This window comes from Triticum dicoccoides, chromosome 3B, assembly GCF_002162155.2.
Source record: "Triticum dicoccoides isolate Atlit2015 ecotype Zavitan chromosome 3B, WEW_v2.0, whole genome shotgun sequence".
NCBI classification, from domain to species: domain Eukaryota; kingdom Viridiplantae; phylum Streptophyta; class Magnoliopsida; order Poales; family Poaceae; genus Triticum; species Triticum dicoccoides.
In genome coordinates, this window is record NC_041385.1 from 208,873,745 (window position 1) to 208,890,694 (window position 16,950).

Here is a 16,950-nt window from a genome sequence, read left to right on the forward strand (position 1 = left end):
CTAGATCTAGGGTTCAATGGCAACTACTTCGACTTCAAATTCACCCTCAAAATCCTCCCACGAACTGACTGCAAACACAAATTCGAACCAATGCGCATTAAACAAACCGGGGGACGCCTGCCAAATCCATACGCAAGACTAGTGCGTGCCTCCGAACAGGCATAACCACACCGACGATGCCGTCGCCGCGGCGGCGACGAAACTGCCCAGTGCCACCAAAAACGGCTAGCAGACAACTTCGGCGCCGGCGGGAACGCCAACGCACCGCCGAATCACCAGAATCTCTACGAATCGATCTAGGAATCGAACAGGGAGGGAAGGGGAAAAATGCAGGAAGGGGTTGCGAGAGATGTAGCGAGCATTACCTTCAACCCGCACGCGTTCCGGCGAAGCCGCTCCGTTCCGGCGAGCAACACCGACGGCCGCGAACACCGTCGATTGTTCCGCCTCCGCCGTCACCTTCTCCCCTCGCTTCTCCTCCAGTGGTTTGAAGTGCGAGTGGGTTGTGCCAGTAACTGCGCCGCGGGTGAGTAAATGGAACCGTGAGGGAGAGGGTGGAGGGGTGAGCGACGTGTTTGACGTCAACCGCGGTTGGAGCGTGGCGTGCGGGCGCATGACAGTTCCACCGCACGCCTCTGAGTGACAACCGCTGACCACGGGATGGCAACCAACGTGCGGACGAACTGACTCGCACACCGCACACGCGCCTCGTCTCCGTGGCGCAGAAAACCGGCCGGTTTGTTCCAAGATTCGTGCACACAGTTGCCAACGGAGATGCTTGCGTGTGGTCGGGGTGGTGAACACCCACACGTGTGGGCGTTAACATTTCCGAAAAAGAAAAGAAACATGCAAAGAATATGTCCGACCTATCGTTGTCCGCATCTGCATGTCCGATGTGCACCCCGGCTCCGGTGATCGGCTATCCGTTCTAAAACCCCCGAGACCGGGATAAAACCCGACCCAATAAAAGTCCTCCGTCATGCCGCCGCAAGTGCCTTCCTCTCTCCGCCGCCTCCTCCCTCTCTCCCAAACCCTAGCTCCGGCCCCGCTCCTCTACCTCTCGCGCCGCCTCTTCTTCTCTTCCGTTTCCGCTCCCCGGCCCCCCTTCACCCGGGCCGCCGGCATCCGCCCCCTCGTGTGCCGCGGCCGGGCCAGCCGCCATCACCTCCGCCCCGGGAGCAGCACGGCCAGGAAGGAACCCGAGGGGATGGCTAGCGGCGGCGGTGGCGGTGGCAAAGACGCGGGGGTGGCGTTCAATAAGATGCGTGCGGAGGGGAGGGACGTCAGGAAGGACAGGAGCATGGAGCTCAAGAACCGTAGGGCCAACCCCATCAGCACAACCTCCTACGTGCAGGTGTGCGAAATTATTGCCTTATATACTTCGACGGATTCAGTAGATGTGTGGGGCTTGTTTCGCCTAGATTCAGCTCGGTTTAGGTAGACATTCCTCCCCCGGTGGCGCTTCGGCATTCTGCCTAAGAAGTGGAGATGAATAATGCACATTATTGTAGCAGGGTGCAATCCCTTTCCTGCACTGTGTAGCATATACTGCTCCGTGTAAATCAAGCGCAGTTGGGATACTGGCTGCATGATATAATGTCGGTGTCAGGGAACATGTAGTGCTCAACTGAGATCACTAATTTTGGCGGAATCTATACATTCCTCGTGTATATTACGAGCGTGGTATCAGTGAATTTGTTGTTGGGAGATCGTAACATGCTTGCTTTAGGAGTTTGGGGATCTGCCTTTGGTTTAAGAAACATCTTTTGTTGTCCCCAACTGGTTGTAATGGGCGATAGTAATAATCATGCAAAAATCACGATGTTCTTTTGGAGAAAACGGAGCATTTTATCTGTTTTATGCAACAAGTGTACTAATAGATTATGCCATATTTTTCCTGCCATCCCTGTAGATGGATCACTCGCCAAACTTTACACACTTGGTCTATCTGTAATTTTTAGGAACAAAGTGTTGCTGGTCTCATTCTTTTAGCCGTGTTGTTGAATGTTGTCAATTCCGCAAGGACACAATGTTAATGTTTTCAAGCTTCAACCACTAAACCATCACAACATTTGATTTAGAACTTGAAAGCAGCAACATTATCGTGTTATCTTATTAGTGATTTGACCTTTTTCATTCTTTTTGTGCAGATACTCGGTACAGGAATGGACACTCAAGATACCGCTCCTTCAATTTTACTATTCTTTGACAAACAAAGATTTATATTTAATGCTGGCGAGGTATGATCTTCTGTGTCAAGATGTCCTTGTGTCTATTTAACATGCTAAACAGCTTACACAAGAAGCTCGAATTAACTTTTACTTCCTTTTGTATTCTGAGGCTTAACAAAGGTGTATGTTTAATAATCACTGCATCCGTTGGGCATGTTGCATCGTCAAACTTTAGAAAAGTTTATGCAGTTTTAATCCTTCATCGCTAAAATGTAGTATCCTAATAGGTTAATTTTAAGTTTTATCTGTTGATAGATGCATACACTCAATGGAGTATATCAGATGCACCCTTCTTCTCTGAGCGGTACAATCATTTGTGCCTAATGTGCTTAAGTGGTTGATTGGGACGCTTAAACCCTTAGATGCATGAGCTATGGTTTCCCCACGTAGGACTGAATATGTAGGTGACTAGAATCGTGTTATTTCTTTGCTATCATTAGCAAATATAATTCTTAACTTGCTTTTGAGCTTACCACACCGATTTCTTGCAATCTAACAGGGTCTTCAGCGTTTCTGCACTGAACACAAGATAAAGTTGTCAAAGGTATGTGATGGCCTCATCAAGAGTAAAATGCATGCGCGGTCCTAATTCTTTTGCAGAAATGTCAAGTGGGTCCTAAATCTATGAAAATGCACATCGCAGTCCCAAATCTTTCATAAGTGGTTCATTGGAGGTCCTATTGACCTCTGACCCTCTTGACCGGCTGACGTGGCCCTTTGACCACCGCCATGTAGGCAGTATATTTTGCACAAAAACCCCTGCGAAGATGTATCCTCTAATGTCATGGACCTCCGGCCTCCTCCGTGCTGCTAGGCTGCCACCGCCATCTCTCCTGCCCGCTCCTCTTCCCCCGTGTTCAACGACACTCCAGCAGTTCGACGCACCTCCTCGCGCCGCCCGCTGGACAGCATCACGTCCGCCCACACCAGCGCCGGGAAGTAGTCCCCGACGCCCTCTTCCTCTGTCGGCAGCCTCTTAGATCAGACCACCCGGTAGATCACGTCTTTCACTAAACCGGTAAAACGCCCTGCTCATGTCCACCGCGACGGCGATAGATGCTCCCCTCGTTGCAAGCACCTGCAGGCTGCAGTAGCCGGCACTGCGGTGCGTACCAAACTCTAGGGCATGCCCCGATGTTCCCAGGTGTCGTGCCGCCGGCCAGGTGTGTGTGCCGAGGACCCATGCCACGCCACGTGTGCCATCCCGCCAGCCATGGGCGCATGTGCGAGACCCCGAAGCCGACGCAGATCGATCAAGCTAGAAGGCGTGTAAGCTGCGACGTACGTACGTGAGCTAGCTCCCTGAAAATCCATCCACCTGCCTGCCTGCTTAAAGCCAGCTTGGTGACCTTGGTCACCAGGTTCATGTCGCGCCGCACCACGTAGCTAGCTAGTGATGTTACTGCAGAGGGAACTTGAGCACGCACCACGCAGTCAAGCTGCAGGCGGGCTCGTCTGTCTGGTCTCGGGTGTACACCAGTACACGCACACAGCCTCGCGCACCTCCTGCCGGCCATCGCTGTGACTGAACTCACCGGCACGCGAGTCCTCAATTTGGCCGTCGCTCGCCGTGGTGGCTTACCTTGCCGGAGACGATGAATGAGGAGGCCGCGGTGGGAGGATCCTGAAGAAGGGGCAGAGCTCGAATAGGGAGGAACAGGTCTCGAGAATGGTCGGCGTGACCCAGTCCCAGTGACGGAGCTGTTGTGTGCTCGGCCACCGTGCACGCAGCGACCATGGCACGGCGGGAGCGGTGCTAGCAGCTGGGCGCTCGAGCAGTGGACCCCGAGGACGACGGGCCCACTACCTCGCGGCGGCCGACACTAATTGCTCCTGCGTAAACTGGGCTAGTGCGCCATGCACGCACATCAACTTGGCAGAGCGCGGTGATCCGGCCGAGGAGCCAAAGGGAGAGGCGCCGTGCCAAGTCCCTGTCGTCTTCGCCGTTCTTCTTTCAGAGCCCGAGGTAGAGAAGGCCGGCGAAGGGAACAAGTGGGAGCAGCGCTGCGAGCTCCATGCATTGATTGGTTTACTGCAGTGCCGAGTTGCATGAAGAGGGCCATGAACTTAGAAGATATGACTTCGCAGGGGGTTCTGTGCAAAATAGTGCTTACATGGCAGTGGTCAAAGCGCCACACCAGTCGGTCAACAGGGTCAGAGGTCATTAGGACCTCCCATGAACCACTTACAAAAGATTTAGGACTGCGATGTGCATTTTCATAGATTTGGGACTTACTTGACATTTCTGCAAAAGAATTAGGACCGCGCATGTATTTTACTCCCTCATCAATCATCATCAGCTTTGCAACTCCACGTGCACCCACTCTCGTTTCTTATGTCTTGATATGGGCAATGTAAATTAGTAACATGCTATATTCTGTACTTTACCAGATTGACCACATCTTTTTCACTCGCGTGTGCTCAGAAACTGCAGGGGGCCTTCCAGGTATTAAAATTTGGTCCTTTCACGCGATTGTCCATGTACTGAATTAGTAGGTTCGTTTGATGCACTGATGCTATTTTGATTTTTCTTTTCTTAATGTAGGTCTCGTGCTAACTCTTGCTGGGATGGGAGATGAGGGCATGTCGGTGAGATGGAAATAATTGTTGCTTGCATTCTTTCTAGTACTGTCTTGTTGTTGATGCTCATGTGTTCAGTTAATCTATTTTGAACAATTGATTATAATGTTATTCCTCTTAACCTTAATACAGGTGAACATATGGGGCCCTTCGGACCTTGATTTTCTAGCAGGCGCGATGAAATCTTTTATCCCAAATAGGGCAATGCTTCATACACACAGCTTTGGTGTGGAACACAGTGCATCTTCTTCACAACCTACAGAAGCTACTGTTATTATTGATGATGAAGTAGTTCGTATATCAGCAATGTTTGTCAAACCGAGGTACAACAATGAAGCGAGGAATTCAACAGATATCAACTCAAAGCCTGGTGATACTGCTATAGTCTACTCATGTGAATTGGCAGAAATTAAAGGAAAATTTGACCCTCATAAAGCTCAGGCCCTTGGTCTTGAGCGTGGGCCAAAGTATCGTGAACTTCAACTTGGGAACTCTGTGAAGACTGAAGCTGGTAGAATGGTTAGTGCTGATTGCTAAACTATTGAACTTAATTTTCTCAACATGAACTTTCACAGGCTCATGGCGTTTCCTTACTAGCACATATGTTGCTTAATGGGTCTCCATCCACTCACAACCTATCTCTGGTTGCAAAAAACATTTTCATTTTTTTGTCATATCTCATAAATTTTGTTTTTTAAGTTTCTTTGGACATTTCATTCATAGGTTCATCCAAATGAGGTTCTCAACCCACCAATTCCTGGACCAATCGTACTTCTAGTGGATTGCCCTACACAATATCACATGCATGAACTGTTTTTGCTGCAATCACTTAGCCGCTTTTATGAAGATTCTTCCTGCCAAACAGAGAATGCCAAGAAAGTAAATTGCATAATCCACTTAGGTCCATCTTCTGTGACAAACACTGTTGATTATCAGAACTGGATGAAATCTTTTGGCACCACACAGCATATCATGGCAGGGCATGAAAAGTAAGTTTCAGTTTCATTTACCTTTTTCATCTATGGTTTAATTTGTTCTCATGCATTTAAAATAAATAGATTTTACTATTTAGGTTTGAACTTCATTGATCCCACTATAAAAATCAGAAGTTAGTTATACTTAACGATAAAAGCAACGAGTTTCTCAAGGTTGAAATGTTAGATTCAGATGGTGTAGATGTGTTACATTTTTCCAATGACTGCATCTTGTGAATGTTTATTCATCCATGCTATCCTCTTGTTTATTTCTATCATAACATTCTTTTATAATTTGTTTCTATTTTGTGATTTTTTTTCTCCAAATTCCTTATGTCGTACATGACTCTTTCGGTGACTGACATCTTGTGGATGTTCATTCATCTCATGCTATCCACTTTTTGTATTCTCTAAAATTTGTGACGTTTAGTGTCATCAACTCAGCATTAACTGCGTCTTACACTCTTATTACCTGAGTAACATTCTTGTACGGATATGTATGATCTTGAACTTTATTTTCACTCTCAGACTCAAGTAGCTAGAGATATAAATCAGTGACAGTGCCATACTTTATGGTGACGATTTCCCTCCTTTGTGACACTCGCAGTAAAAACATGGAAGTTCCTATCCTGAAAGGTAGTGCAAGGATATCTTCACGTCTTAATTTTGTATGCCCTCAGCTCTTCCCATCCTCTGGGTTTTGGCCTGTGGAACCTGCAAATGGTATTGATTTAGAGAAGAATAAGGTAAACCTCAGTGATATACGAAACAGCAGAGGTTGAATGTTGAAATACTTCCTTCGTGTTAACAGAAACCATCTTATTGTCCTTTCAGAGTACTTCATTCCAAGCCTGTGAAAGTGTGACAGCAGCAAACTTGCTGAAGGTATGTCCAAGTAGAGTCTATGTTGTATCAATGTGCTAATTACTTGATATTTGACAGTTTCTATATTCTAAGGCATCTCCAATGGTAAATAAGGCTGTCTGTAGAAGACTATAAAAACTAGTTATACAACAGGTTATCCCTTAGTGTCTTCTCTGGCAATTTAATGCTTGCGTTAATATAAAAATATGTTGTGATTAAGAATTTAGTATTAGATGGGAAAACACATGGTGAAGTGAAAACATCATGTACAATGGAAAAAATAGTGATCACTTAGGCGTGAAGGGTTTATCCCCTTGCCAAGAGAAGACAACCTTCGCTCTTTTATTTTTATCCTCGAACTCAGGCAAAAATCCTATGTGGTACCTCTAAGAGAAGGTTGGCATCACAACATTGTAGATGTCCTATTTATGGTTGTTGTTGCGATGAGATACACTAAGTTCTTGCATGCATAAAAATATTGTTCCATGTATGGATGTAATAATTGATGATCTATTACCTGGAAAGGAAAACTTGGTTGGTTAACTGCAAAATAAGTACTCCCTCCGATCCATATTAATTAACGCTGGTTTAGTACAAAGTTGTACTAACTTCATACTAAACAATCGTCACTTAATTTGGATTGGAGGGAGTACTATTTATTTTGCAGGTTCAACTTATTTTTGTTAGTGCAAAATAGGAGTATCAATGTTTGTCTTTTGTTGTCCTGCAGTTTCGTCTGCGTCCATATGCTCAACTGGGGTTGGATAGAGCTTCTATTCCAAGCTTGTTTAGTTATGAAGAAATTGTAGATGAACTTATTTCTGAGATTCCTGAGATTAAAGAAGTTCCTGAGCAGATTAGCAAGTTCTGGCAAAGTAGTGTAGACCAAAAAAATGCATTGGCACCAGCAGGGAAACATATGCTGATGGTTGAAGAGCCATGGATTAGTAAAGACTCCTGTCTTCCTGATATTTTAGATGAACAGGGGAATTCAGGTAAGTTTCAAGATGACAGTAGTTTGAGAGAAAGTGTCTGGAGAAAGCGCCCAAAGGGCAATTCAGAGACCCCCTGCTGCGTGGAGAATGCTACGAGAGAAGATATGGAAATTACGTTTTTGGGTACGGGTTCTTCCCAGCCTTCAAAATATCGTAATGTTAGTTCCATATATATTAACCTGTTTGCACGAGGAGGTATGCTTCTTGATTGTGGTGAAGGAACGTTAGGACAGCTGAAAAGGAGGTTTGTTCCAACAAGACTTCATTAGAAGATTGCAGAACACTTCATGCCAGTTATATTCATAATACTTTTTTTGTGTGTAACAGGTTTGGTGTAAGTGGTGCTGATGAAGCTGTAAAAAACTTGAGGTGCATCTGGATTTCCCATATTCACGCTGATCACCACACGGGTCTCGCTAGAGTTCTTGCCTTGAGGTCAAAATTGCTAAACGGTGTTCCTCACAAACCCTTGCTCGTGATTGGACCAAAACAACTCCTGAGATTTCTAAATGCATATTCAACACTTGAAGATCTTGATATGCAGTTCCTAGACTGCAGACAAACTTTGAAGCCTAGTGTTGAGGAACTTCTTGGTGATAATGCCACCGAATCGGCAACAACTCAACTTGAAAATACCATGTTTGCCCCTGGAAGCAGAATGGAGAACTACAACAAGAAGCCTTCAAGTCCGAAGGATACTACAGCTCTCGCTAATTTGAAAGAAGTTCTACATGAATCAGGTTTGGAGATTCTGTACAGTGTCCCTGTCGTACATTGTGCACAGGCGTTTGGAGTTGTTTTGAGAGCCAAGGAGAAGGTGAGTAGTGCTGGGAAGGCAATTCCAGGATGGAAGGTTGTATATTCAGGCGACACGCGGCCGTGCCCAGCTCTTGTAGATGCGTCCAGAGATGCCACCGTGCTGATACACGAGGTACGCTGATTTTTTATTTATTCAATTGCATATATCGACTTGAGTGCGCACAATAATTACCCATTTTTCTCCTATTTCTCTTGACCTCTGTCCGTAGTGTCGGGCATTCTTCACGTTTAATTAATGTGGACCGCTAGCAACAGCACTAAATTAGATCTTGCAGAAATTGTATAATACTGTTAACTGAGTACTGTTCTCTTCCAATTATTTTAGCATGCTAAAAGGCGTTAGGTTGTCATGTTGCCTGTCTAATAAACTGTCTTGATTCTTGTTTTGCTTCAGGCGACGTTTGAGGACAGCATGAAGGACGAAGCGATCGCGCGGAACCACAGCACAACGAAGGAAGCCATAGCAGTAGGCACATCGGCTGGAGCGTACCGCATAATCCTGACCCACTTTAGCCAGAGATATCCTAAAATCCCAGTCTTTGACGAGGAGGACATGCACAAGACCTGCATCGCTTTCGACCTCATGAGCGTAAACCTCGCCGATTTGCCCGTGCTGCCAAAGGTCCTGCCTCACCTGAAGCTCCTCTTCAAGGATGAGATGGTCGTCGAAGAGTCCGATGAGGTCCTGGAGGCCGTGGTGTAGCGAGGGAGATAGTAGTAGACACAACGATGCACATTGTATTTCTTTTCTCGCTCGGCAATTGGCATATGATTTTTAACCCGAGGATTCTCAGCTGTAGCCCTTGTAGACCTGATACATTGCCACCGACCGTGAGGTCAGATAGAATAGAATACAGTTCGGCTCTCGCTGTCATACCTTCAGTTTTTGACACGCCTTGTGCGAGTTATATGTCCTCTGAAGTACTGCAAATCTGTGATATATTAGTATTATAGTATACCAAACTTAAACTCATTATTTTTCAGAGTTATTTTCGTTCCTGACATGAAGATTTTCTTTATAGAAAGATACTACGAGTATGAGCTAGAATTGGAGTAGACTGGTTATATGCAAGTCCTCCTTTGGTTTGTAGGATTCTTGTAGGAATTTCATAGGATATGATTTTTAAAGGAAAAATTTTTATGGAGCCCTTTGGTTTGTAGGAATGGATTTCTATTCCTGTGTAGGATAAGATCCAATCCTTCACATTTTAAAGGAAAAAAAAACATTAGTCTAGACTCAATGAAAAAATTTCTATCCTATACATCAAATGACATCACTTTTTTTTATAAGAATGAAGCTGCATGTCATCCCACTTTCTATGAAGTTTCTATTCCTACAATATTCCTATCCTATCCTATGAACCAAAGAAGGCCTAAGTGTTTCCTACTGGAATATTGCCCCTGTCCTACTGGAGCGGTGTAGCATCTCATCTCAACCACGTGATATACTGAAACTTTTGGGGACACTTTCCACTTCATCTCTCCTGGCTGTGGCTGGTGCTGGTGCTTCTTCCTCCCGCGACAGAGAAGAAAGCAAAACGGTTAAAGCCTTAAAACTCCCCGGCCTGACCCGCCACTCGAAGCTTCCACACACGCCGCGTGGGTCACGCCTCCTCGCCCTCCTCCCCTCCGGCCGCACGTGCCGCCCGACCCCCAACCCCCCCTCCCCTCCTCCTCCCCCGTACACCCGGTCCACCGCCCCCTCCCAGATCTCGACCTCCCCGGTGGTGCCGCGCTGCCGTGGCGGTAGCCTCCCTCCCCTCCCGCCCTCCCTTAGGGTTTCGGTCGACGAGGGGCGCCATGGATCAGAGCCGGCGGGCGGTGGAGTCCTACTGGCGGTCGCGGATGGTGGACGGCGTCACGGCGGAGGACGACAAGGTCGCCCCCGTCTACAAGCTCGAGGAGATCTGCGAGCTGCTGCGCGCCTCCGACGCCGGCATCGTCAAGGAGGTCGCCGACTTCGTCCTCAAGCGCCTCGACAACAAGAGCCCCCTCGTCAAGCAGAAGGTCCGTTACCTATGGCCTCTGATGATTTGGGATCATGTCGTGTTGACCCGACGGGGGGACGAGGATTGGTTGCGGCGGTGACGAGGACGACGATCGTTCAGTATAGGACTGGCAGTGGACACTGTTTTAGTGTTCCTGCTGATTAGTTTCGCGGTCGTGGTTATGAATTTGTGATGCCTGGAGCATTCTGATCTGAATGTTGTAGCAGTTACAGGGATTTTCCAGTGAACACTGTTTATTAGTCAGTGTGGTTTGCAGGGAAATAGGCGATTTCAAGTGTTGAAAGAATGGATATAGAGAATTTGGGTAGTGTATACCAAGCCATAGGTATGGATGGCTACCACATGTTGCTGTACCTACTCGCGGTGAGGTGTGGCAATCAGCACTTCTGGCCAAAAAACTGGTTGCCGCTCCGTATGTGTTTTTTGACTAAGCATGAGTTCATGGTAGGTGGGCTTGAAGGCTAAGAACCTGTATGTAGCTACTGCCACCCATCATACCTTCTAACTCTCTCTGCTCCCAAATCGGATGAACTCCTTCTGTGCAAATTATCTTGACTGGATTTATACAAGTGTATAACTCCTAATGATGGATATCACTGTCCTTCTGCTTAAAAAACCTGACAATGTTCCGTCCATCCAGCTTGCTTGCACGTATCCGCCCTAGATGCTGGGTTTTAGAGTAACACTTGCTTGCCAATTACATTGGCTTTCCTGAAGAATTATGCATGCTTAGTTACAATGTTTGACACTAGTGGGTTATATGAGTGTTTTGTTGCACCCTGTTGTTTCTAGGAGAAACCTGTCACGATTAATGTTGGACTTAAGCAAATATTATTGCAATGACAAAATAGAAGGTGTATGTAACCCTATATATTTTTAGCTCACACAGTGAAGTAGGATGTGAAAACGGTATTGTACACTAGAACTGTGATTGCAAATGGCATTTAGAACATACTTTTTAGCCATGGGGTAGTGATCAACTCCAATCCCAGTGATAAATCAAATATTTATCAAGATTTCTAAAATATACTAAACTTATGAGTAGCTCCTCTCCAGGTGAACCAAATTTTGCTCAAGGATTTAGTACTGCTTTGCTGAGCTTTTGTAACCAAATTTTGCTCAAGGATGCAGTACTGCTTTGCTGAGCCTTTGTACAGAATGCTCCAGAATGTATTTATTGAATCGTATGAAATTAGGTTTTCTGTAATCCTCAACCCAAAATGTCATCTTTCAATCATGAGTGACCTGCTGTATATTTTCAGAGGAAATGCTTAGCACCTGTGGTGTAATTTTTGTAATCACATTACCTTATGTCCAAGTTCAAGGCATTAGTTTGTTTAATAATCTGATGGAGCCCTAGGCTTGAGTTTCTCCGATTCAGTAACATAATCTTTTACCTCCTTTCCTGCTTTCCAGGCTTTGCGGTTGATTAAATATGCTGTTGGAAAATCTGGCACGGATTTCAAGCGGGAAATGCAACGACACTCAGCGGCTATGCGTCAGCTTGTTCACTACAAAGGACACCCTGACCCCTTAAAAGGGGATGCCCTTAATAAGGCTGTCCGTGAAACTGCAAACGAGGCCATTGCTGCTATTTTCTCCACTGAGGATCCTAAAGCAGTTGTTGTGACAGAAGGTCTAGGCAAGCGCATACAGGGCTTTGGAAACACTAATTATGAGCCATCAAGAGATGACAAGAAGTCTTTCCTCAGCGAACTAAGTGAAGTAGTGGGCATTGGTGGTGCTTCCATTAAACAGGGTTTGAGCAACTTTGCTGCCACACATTCAATGATGCCAAATGATAATGGTGGTATGTACAAGAACCCAATTCGCAGGTCTCTGACCACAGAAACTGATAGATATGGCAGGTATGATCCAAGTGAAATCCAAGGTGAGAGCCGTGCTACATCTGGTGCTTCAAAGAATGTGAGTTCTGGTTCTTGGGGTCCAAGCCCCTCAAGTTCAGCATCAGCCAGTGATACTGAATCAAGTCAACCAGGAATTAAGACTCGTGAGGAGAGACTTTTGGAAACAATTGTTACTGCAAGCGGTGTGCGGTTGCAACCCACTCGAGATGCTCTGCAGATATTTCTAACAGAAGCCTCCAAACTGGATGCAGTTGCTTTGAGCCGTGCCCTTGAGAGCAAACTGAACTCTCCATTGTGGCAGGTGAGTTTAGGATAACCCCTTTTTGGGTCTATTTTAACCTTTGGACTTTAGATCATATAAAAATAACTGTGAATTATGTCTCTTAGCTCCTCTGACAAGTGACAGTGACGAGTGCATATTTTGGAGACAAATCAATTTATTTAGTCTTGTTTATTCTAGTTTACACATAGACACTTTGATATCAAGCAAGGCATTAGTATATAAGAAAAATATTTGGTATCTTTGATGCATACTGATTTCATTTCTTGCCACATTTACATTGTTACCATCACTAGATATTTACATCTTGTAGATAATTAGAAGTTCAGAACTGTATGAAGTGGGGGTTTGATTTATAAAAGGACTGCTCAACATCAATAGATGTAATTAGAATTTTCCATTGTACTTACCATACTGTAGAGCAATACAGTATATTAAATATGCACATAAGCTGTACATAAGTTGCATAAAAAAGGCTTTGCCCAAGGAACGCATACAAGTATCAGTGATATTGCAGTCCATGATATGCTTGAGCATGTGTACCCAGCAGTCCTGATACTACTGTGAAGCAGCTAGCAGCAGTCTCTCAATTGTCTGGATTTGTGATGTTTAGCCTTCTTTGTCAATATATACCAACTTTTGTTGAATTAAAACGGATTTATATCTGGCAGGGGTTAGTGATAGTGAGCATTCTTTTTTTTGGGACGTTTGTTGATCTTATTTGAATAAATTTGGTACACCATTTATTCACATCGTTGATTCTATTGGTTAGGTCACATGGGTGTATTTTTTAGCTTGATTGATCGCAGCATTTTGATGCTTTTCGTCTTGTTCTGATAAATACTGAATATGTTTGTTTACTACTCAGGTTCGCATGAAGGCTATCTGTGTACTGGAAGCGGTTGTAAGGAAACAGGATACTGATCCTTATTCCATCGTTGCTTCATATTTCAGTGAGAACAGTGCTTGTGTTGTCAGATGTTGTGAACTGCCACAAGTTTCTCTCAGAGAAAAGGCTTCAAAAGTGAGTCAACTTACAAAGCTGAGTCTCTTAAAATAAAAAATTGTACATATTCCATCGATGAAAGAGAATTTTGAAATAATAAGTCATGCTCTGTTTTCTGTAAATCACTATCTGCAGTATGTGTATCTTTCTCTAATCTTGAATGACCAAAGCCTTTTTTGTACCAGCCATTGCCAAAGATGTAATAAGTTGTATCGATTTTCTCAGGTATTAAATCTGCTGGTTGGGGAACAACCTACCGGAAGCAAACATCTTTCAGAATCAAGAACTACACCCACTCCTGTTCAGATGCCTGATTTGATTGATACAGGGGATCAGGATGATCTGGTAACTCAGAGTTCAGCTCAAGAAAGCAGCGAGCAGATAATGGGGAACAGTAATTATGTTTCTTCAGTTGATGATTTGCTTGGTGGTGAAACTATTGGTAATACCAGTGCCACTAGCAATGGTAATGGAAGTGATCTGTTTGCAGATGTATCATTCCATGAGGAAGAGATTAAGGAGACTAATGACCTATTCTCAGGCATGACAGTAGAGGAAAAATCCTCAGCCTCCGTGCATGATAACTCTCTGATCGAGCAAGATATATTTGGCAGCAGCCCGGAGCCATTGTTCCAAGAAAGAGTTGATGATAAAGGAACTGTCAGTGATTTAATGGCTGGTTTGAACCTTAATGGCACTGCCCAAGCTCAGCCTGGACTAAAAGCAGAAACTAACAGTAATCTCAATGGTTCACAGTTCTTTGACATGAACAGTCAGAATAGCCATGTGGCAAGTGGTGCAGCACTAAATGGTATCCTTGGTCAAAGCTCCTTCTATCAACAGGTTCCTATGCAGTACAGCTTGTCACCACAAATGTTTGGTCAATCATTTGCTGGGCAGCAATTAAACTATGGTGCTATGGAAGCTCTTCTTGCTCAGCAGCAGCAGTTACTACAGAACTTGGGAAATTTCAATGCTGGACTTGGGCATCCTGCTTTCAATTCAATGAGTGTCGGAAATGCATCTGGGATGCCAGATATTTTCAATTCAAGTAATCAACCTCCACATCAAGTAGCTGTGATGAGCAACTCTAAGAAAGATGAAACTAAGGCTTTTGATTTTGTGTCGGTATGCATTTCCATCTAGTGCCTATTTGTCATGCTTCATTTCTTGCAGACATTAGTTGCTGTTTGCAGTCTGGTAAAAAAAAGCAATATTTTAGACATGGACAGTCCTCCGAGTTCCAACTCCCAAACATAGCTTTGACCACCATTTTTTATCACTAGCAATCGTACACGCGCAATGCACGTTGCTTGATTGCATGAGGAACTTATGTACCAATATATGTAGAAAAGCATATCTGTAAATTTACTCGTTAGAAGTGTTTCCCTTGCAAAAATACCTTAAGGAAAACATGCTGGACATTAGCACGCAATGAAATGATAGTCAGTAGAAATTAAATAAGCCATGTGTGAATAATTAAGCGATTATTTTATCCAACTTAAATTGTGAACAGTTAGTAGTAGTGCATTTGCGAACCATGTTCGGCTAACATAATTAAAACATGCAAGAAAATACAGTTCTCGTGGCATGTTTTTTACCCTCAGTATCATTGATGTAGAAGAAAGTAAAATAGCTAATCTTTTCTTAAAGAAATATTGCGTAAAAAATGCACAAGACTTTTTATATTAATACAAATATAATTACGGAGTAACTAATTATGAGTCACTAAGTACATTTAAGAAGCTATTACTATAGGAGCAATTAAGGAAGGTATATGCAAAACAGTTGGATTGGAATTTATGAAATTGGATTAAATATTTGGACGGCTTAGATAAAAAGTATCCCAATCAACTCATGTTTTTATATTGGTATACATTGATATATTGATATGGATATGGATAACATGTTTATAAAATCAAATGCAATTATCTTATGATACATCTACTCACATGATTTTCAAATGGTTTATCTAACTGTTAAGTTGAGTTGAAGTAATACATTGGACACATTCTAGGATTTTACCTTTACCCTTAGGGAGAATATTCAATATTTATTTAGTTTTTGTTGCACATTCTATCTAAGTAATAAACTTAAATTGAACATGCACGTTGTTGAGGTATTTCTTCTCTTTTTGCAATATAGTTTGAAAATTAGGATCGCAAATGTACTTGCAATTTTGGTATGTTGTTTCTGTAGCTTGTATGGATTTAATGGTATTTAGCATGCTCCAGATTGCATCATTGATTTGAGTGTTTTTATGCCTGCATTTATGTTGGTGGGATTGCAATATGGTACAGAGAGGATATGATGATGTGTCATTCTCATGTGCCTCATTTTGTATTCAGCTAGTTTCTCAGTGAACCACCTTAACATTTTACAGAATTGGAGTACTTGATTTTGCCTTGCCTATATAAATATTGAACTTTGTCCTTCAGAAGCTCGTATGCCTTGGGATATTGCAATTACAAGAGCTACAAGTGTGTGGACAGAATAATGGGAGTAAAGTAAATAAGATATTTAGTTTTATGTTGAACTGTAAGTTGCTAATGATGTGACAAGGAACATCATGGTTGAGCTAACTGCGACACTCATTTTGATTCTGTTCATAATCATAAGGGTGCTTGCAGCTTCTGCCCATGCATGTTAGCTGCATCATATTCCTTTTTTTTAAGATGGATGCTGCATCATATTCCAGTGCCCATGTTAAATGATATATACTCCACTTCGAAACCTAATACAGTAGATCATGTTAAGTTTAATCGACTAATTTGGGACCTCAGTATTTAGTGCCTGGCATTATTGCATAAGAATGTATTGTTGCCGTTCTGACACTCAAAGCATCTGCCTCTGTTGTTTAACAACTTCGCTGGTTTTTCAGGATCACCTTGCAGCAGCTCGTGGTTCAAAGAAGTAGACCCCAAGAGAAACGGCATGTTCAGAATTTTGACAAGAACAGAAATGTCAGGCTTCATGGGATTGGCGTACATATCATCGAGGATTGACTGATAGCTGCCTGGGTCACACGGCTGGTTTTGCTTAGCATGCTTCAGCAGATGTTGAAGATTCTCGCTCAAGGTTCCCAGACTGGGTATTGTGTTGTATTGTGTATTTAGAAGAAGGCTGGTTTAAGTTAAAAAATAAATTGTGAGTTCCATTTTCTTTTCCCTTTTTCCCCTCTTGTCCTCCTGAAAGAGTCAGACATTGTGTATTCAAATATGCTGCGGGATTTTATCTTTTGTTACTTTACAAATACATTTTTGTTCTTTTCATGGGAATTGTAAAGTTTGTTAATTTAAGAAAGGTGAAATGTTAGAAGAATAA

General features: G+C 43.7%; 1 protein-coding gene across 1 annotated transcript; it reads left to right on the plus strand.

Moving 5' to 3' along the window:
* Nucleotides 1-974: 974 nt before the first annotated feature.
* Nucleotides 975-16,950, plus strand: LOC119275566 (tRNase Z TRZ3, mitochondrial-like). The gene is made up of 16 exons (XM_037556434.1): nucleotides 975-1,354; nucleotides 2,151-2,240; nucleotides 2,731-2,775; nucleotides 4,623-4,677; nucleotides 4,777-4,820; nucleotides 4,944-5,330; nucleotides 5,535-5,800; nucleotides 6,393-6,531; nucleotides 6,620-6,670; nucleotides 7,380-7,888; nucleotides 7,972-8,575; nucleotides 8,858-9,145; nucleotides 11,889-12,641; nucleotides 13,489-13,644; nucleotides 13,852-14,754; nucleotides 16,508-16,950. Exons 1-16 carry the CDS (start codon nucleotides 980-982, stop codon nucleotides 16,541-16,543), a joined length of 4,701 nt encoding a protein of 1,566 aa, XP_037412331.1. The 5' UTR covers nucleotides 975-979; the 3' UTR covers nucleotides 16,544-16,950.

Coding starts and splice junctions, on each gene's coding strand:
- LOC119275566 (XM_037556434.1), top strand. CDS start 980: ATGCCGCCGCAAGTGCCTTCCTCTCTCCGCCGCCTCCTCCCTCTCTCC. Junction 1,355..2,150: donor GCACAACCTCCTACGTGCAG/GTGTGCGAAATT, acceptor CTTTTTGTGCAG/ATACTCGGTACAGGAATGGA. Junction 7,889..7,971: donor TTAGGACAGCTGAAAAGGAG/GTTTGTTCCAAC, acceptor TGTGTGTAACAG/GTTTGGTGTAAGTGGTGCTG.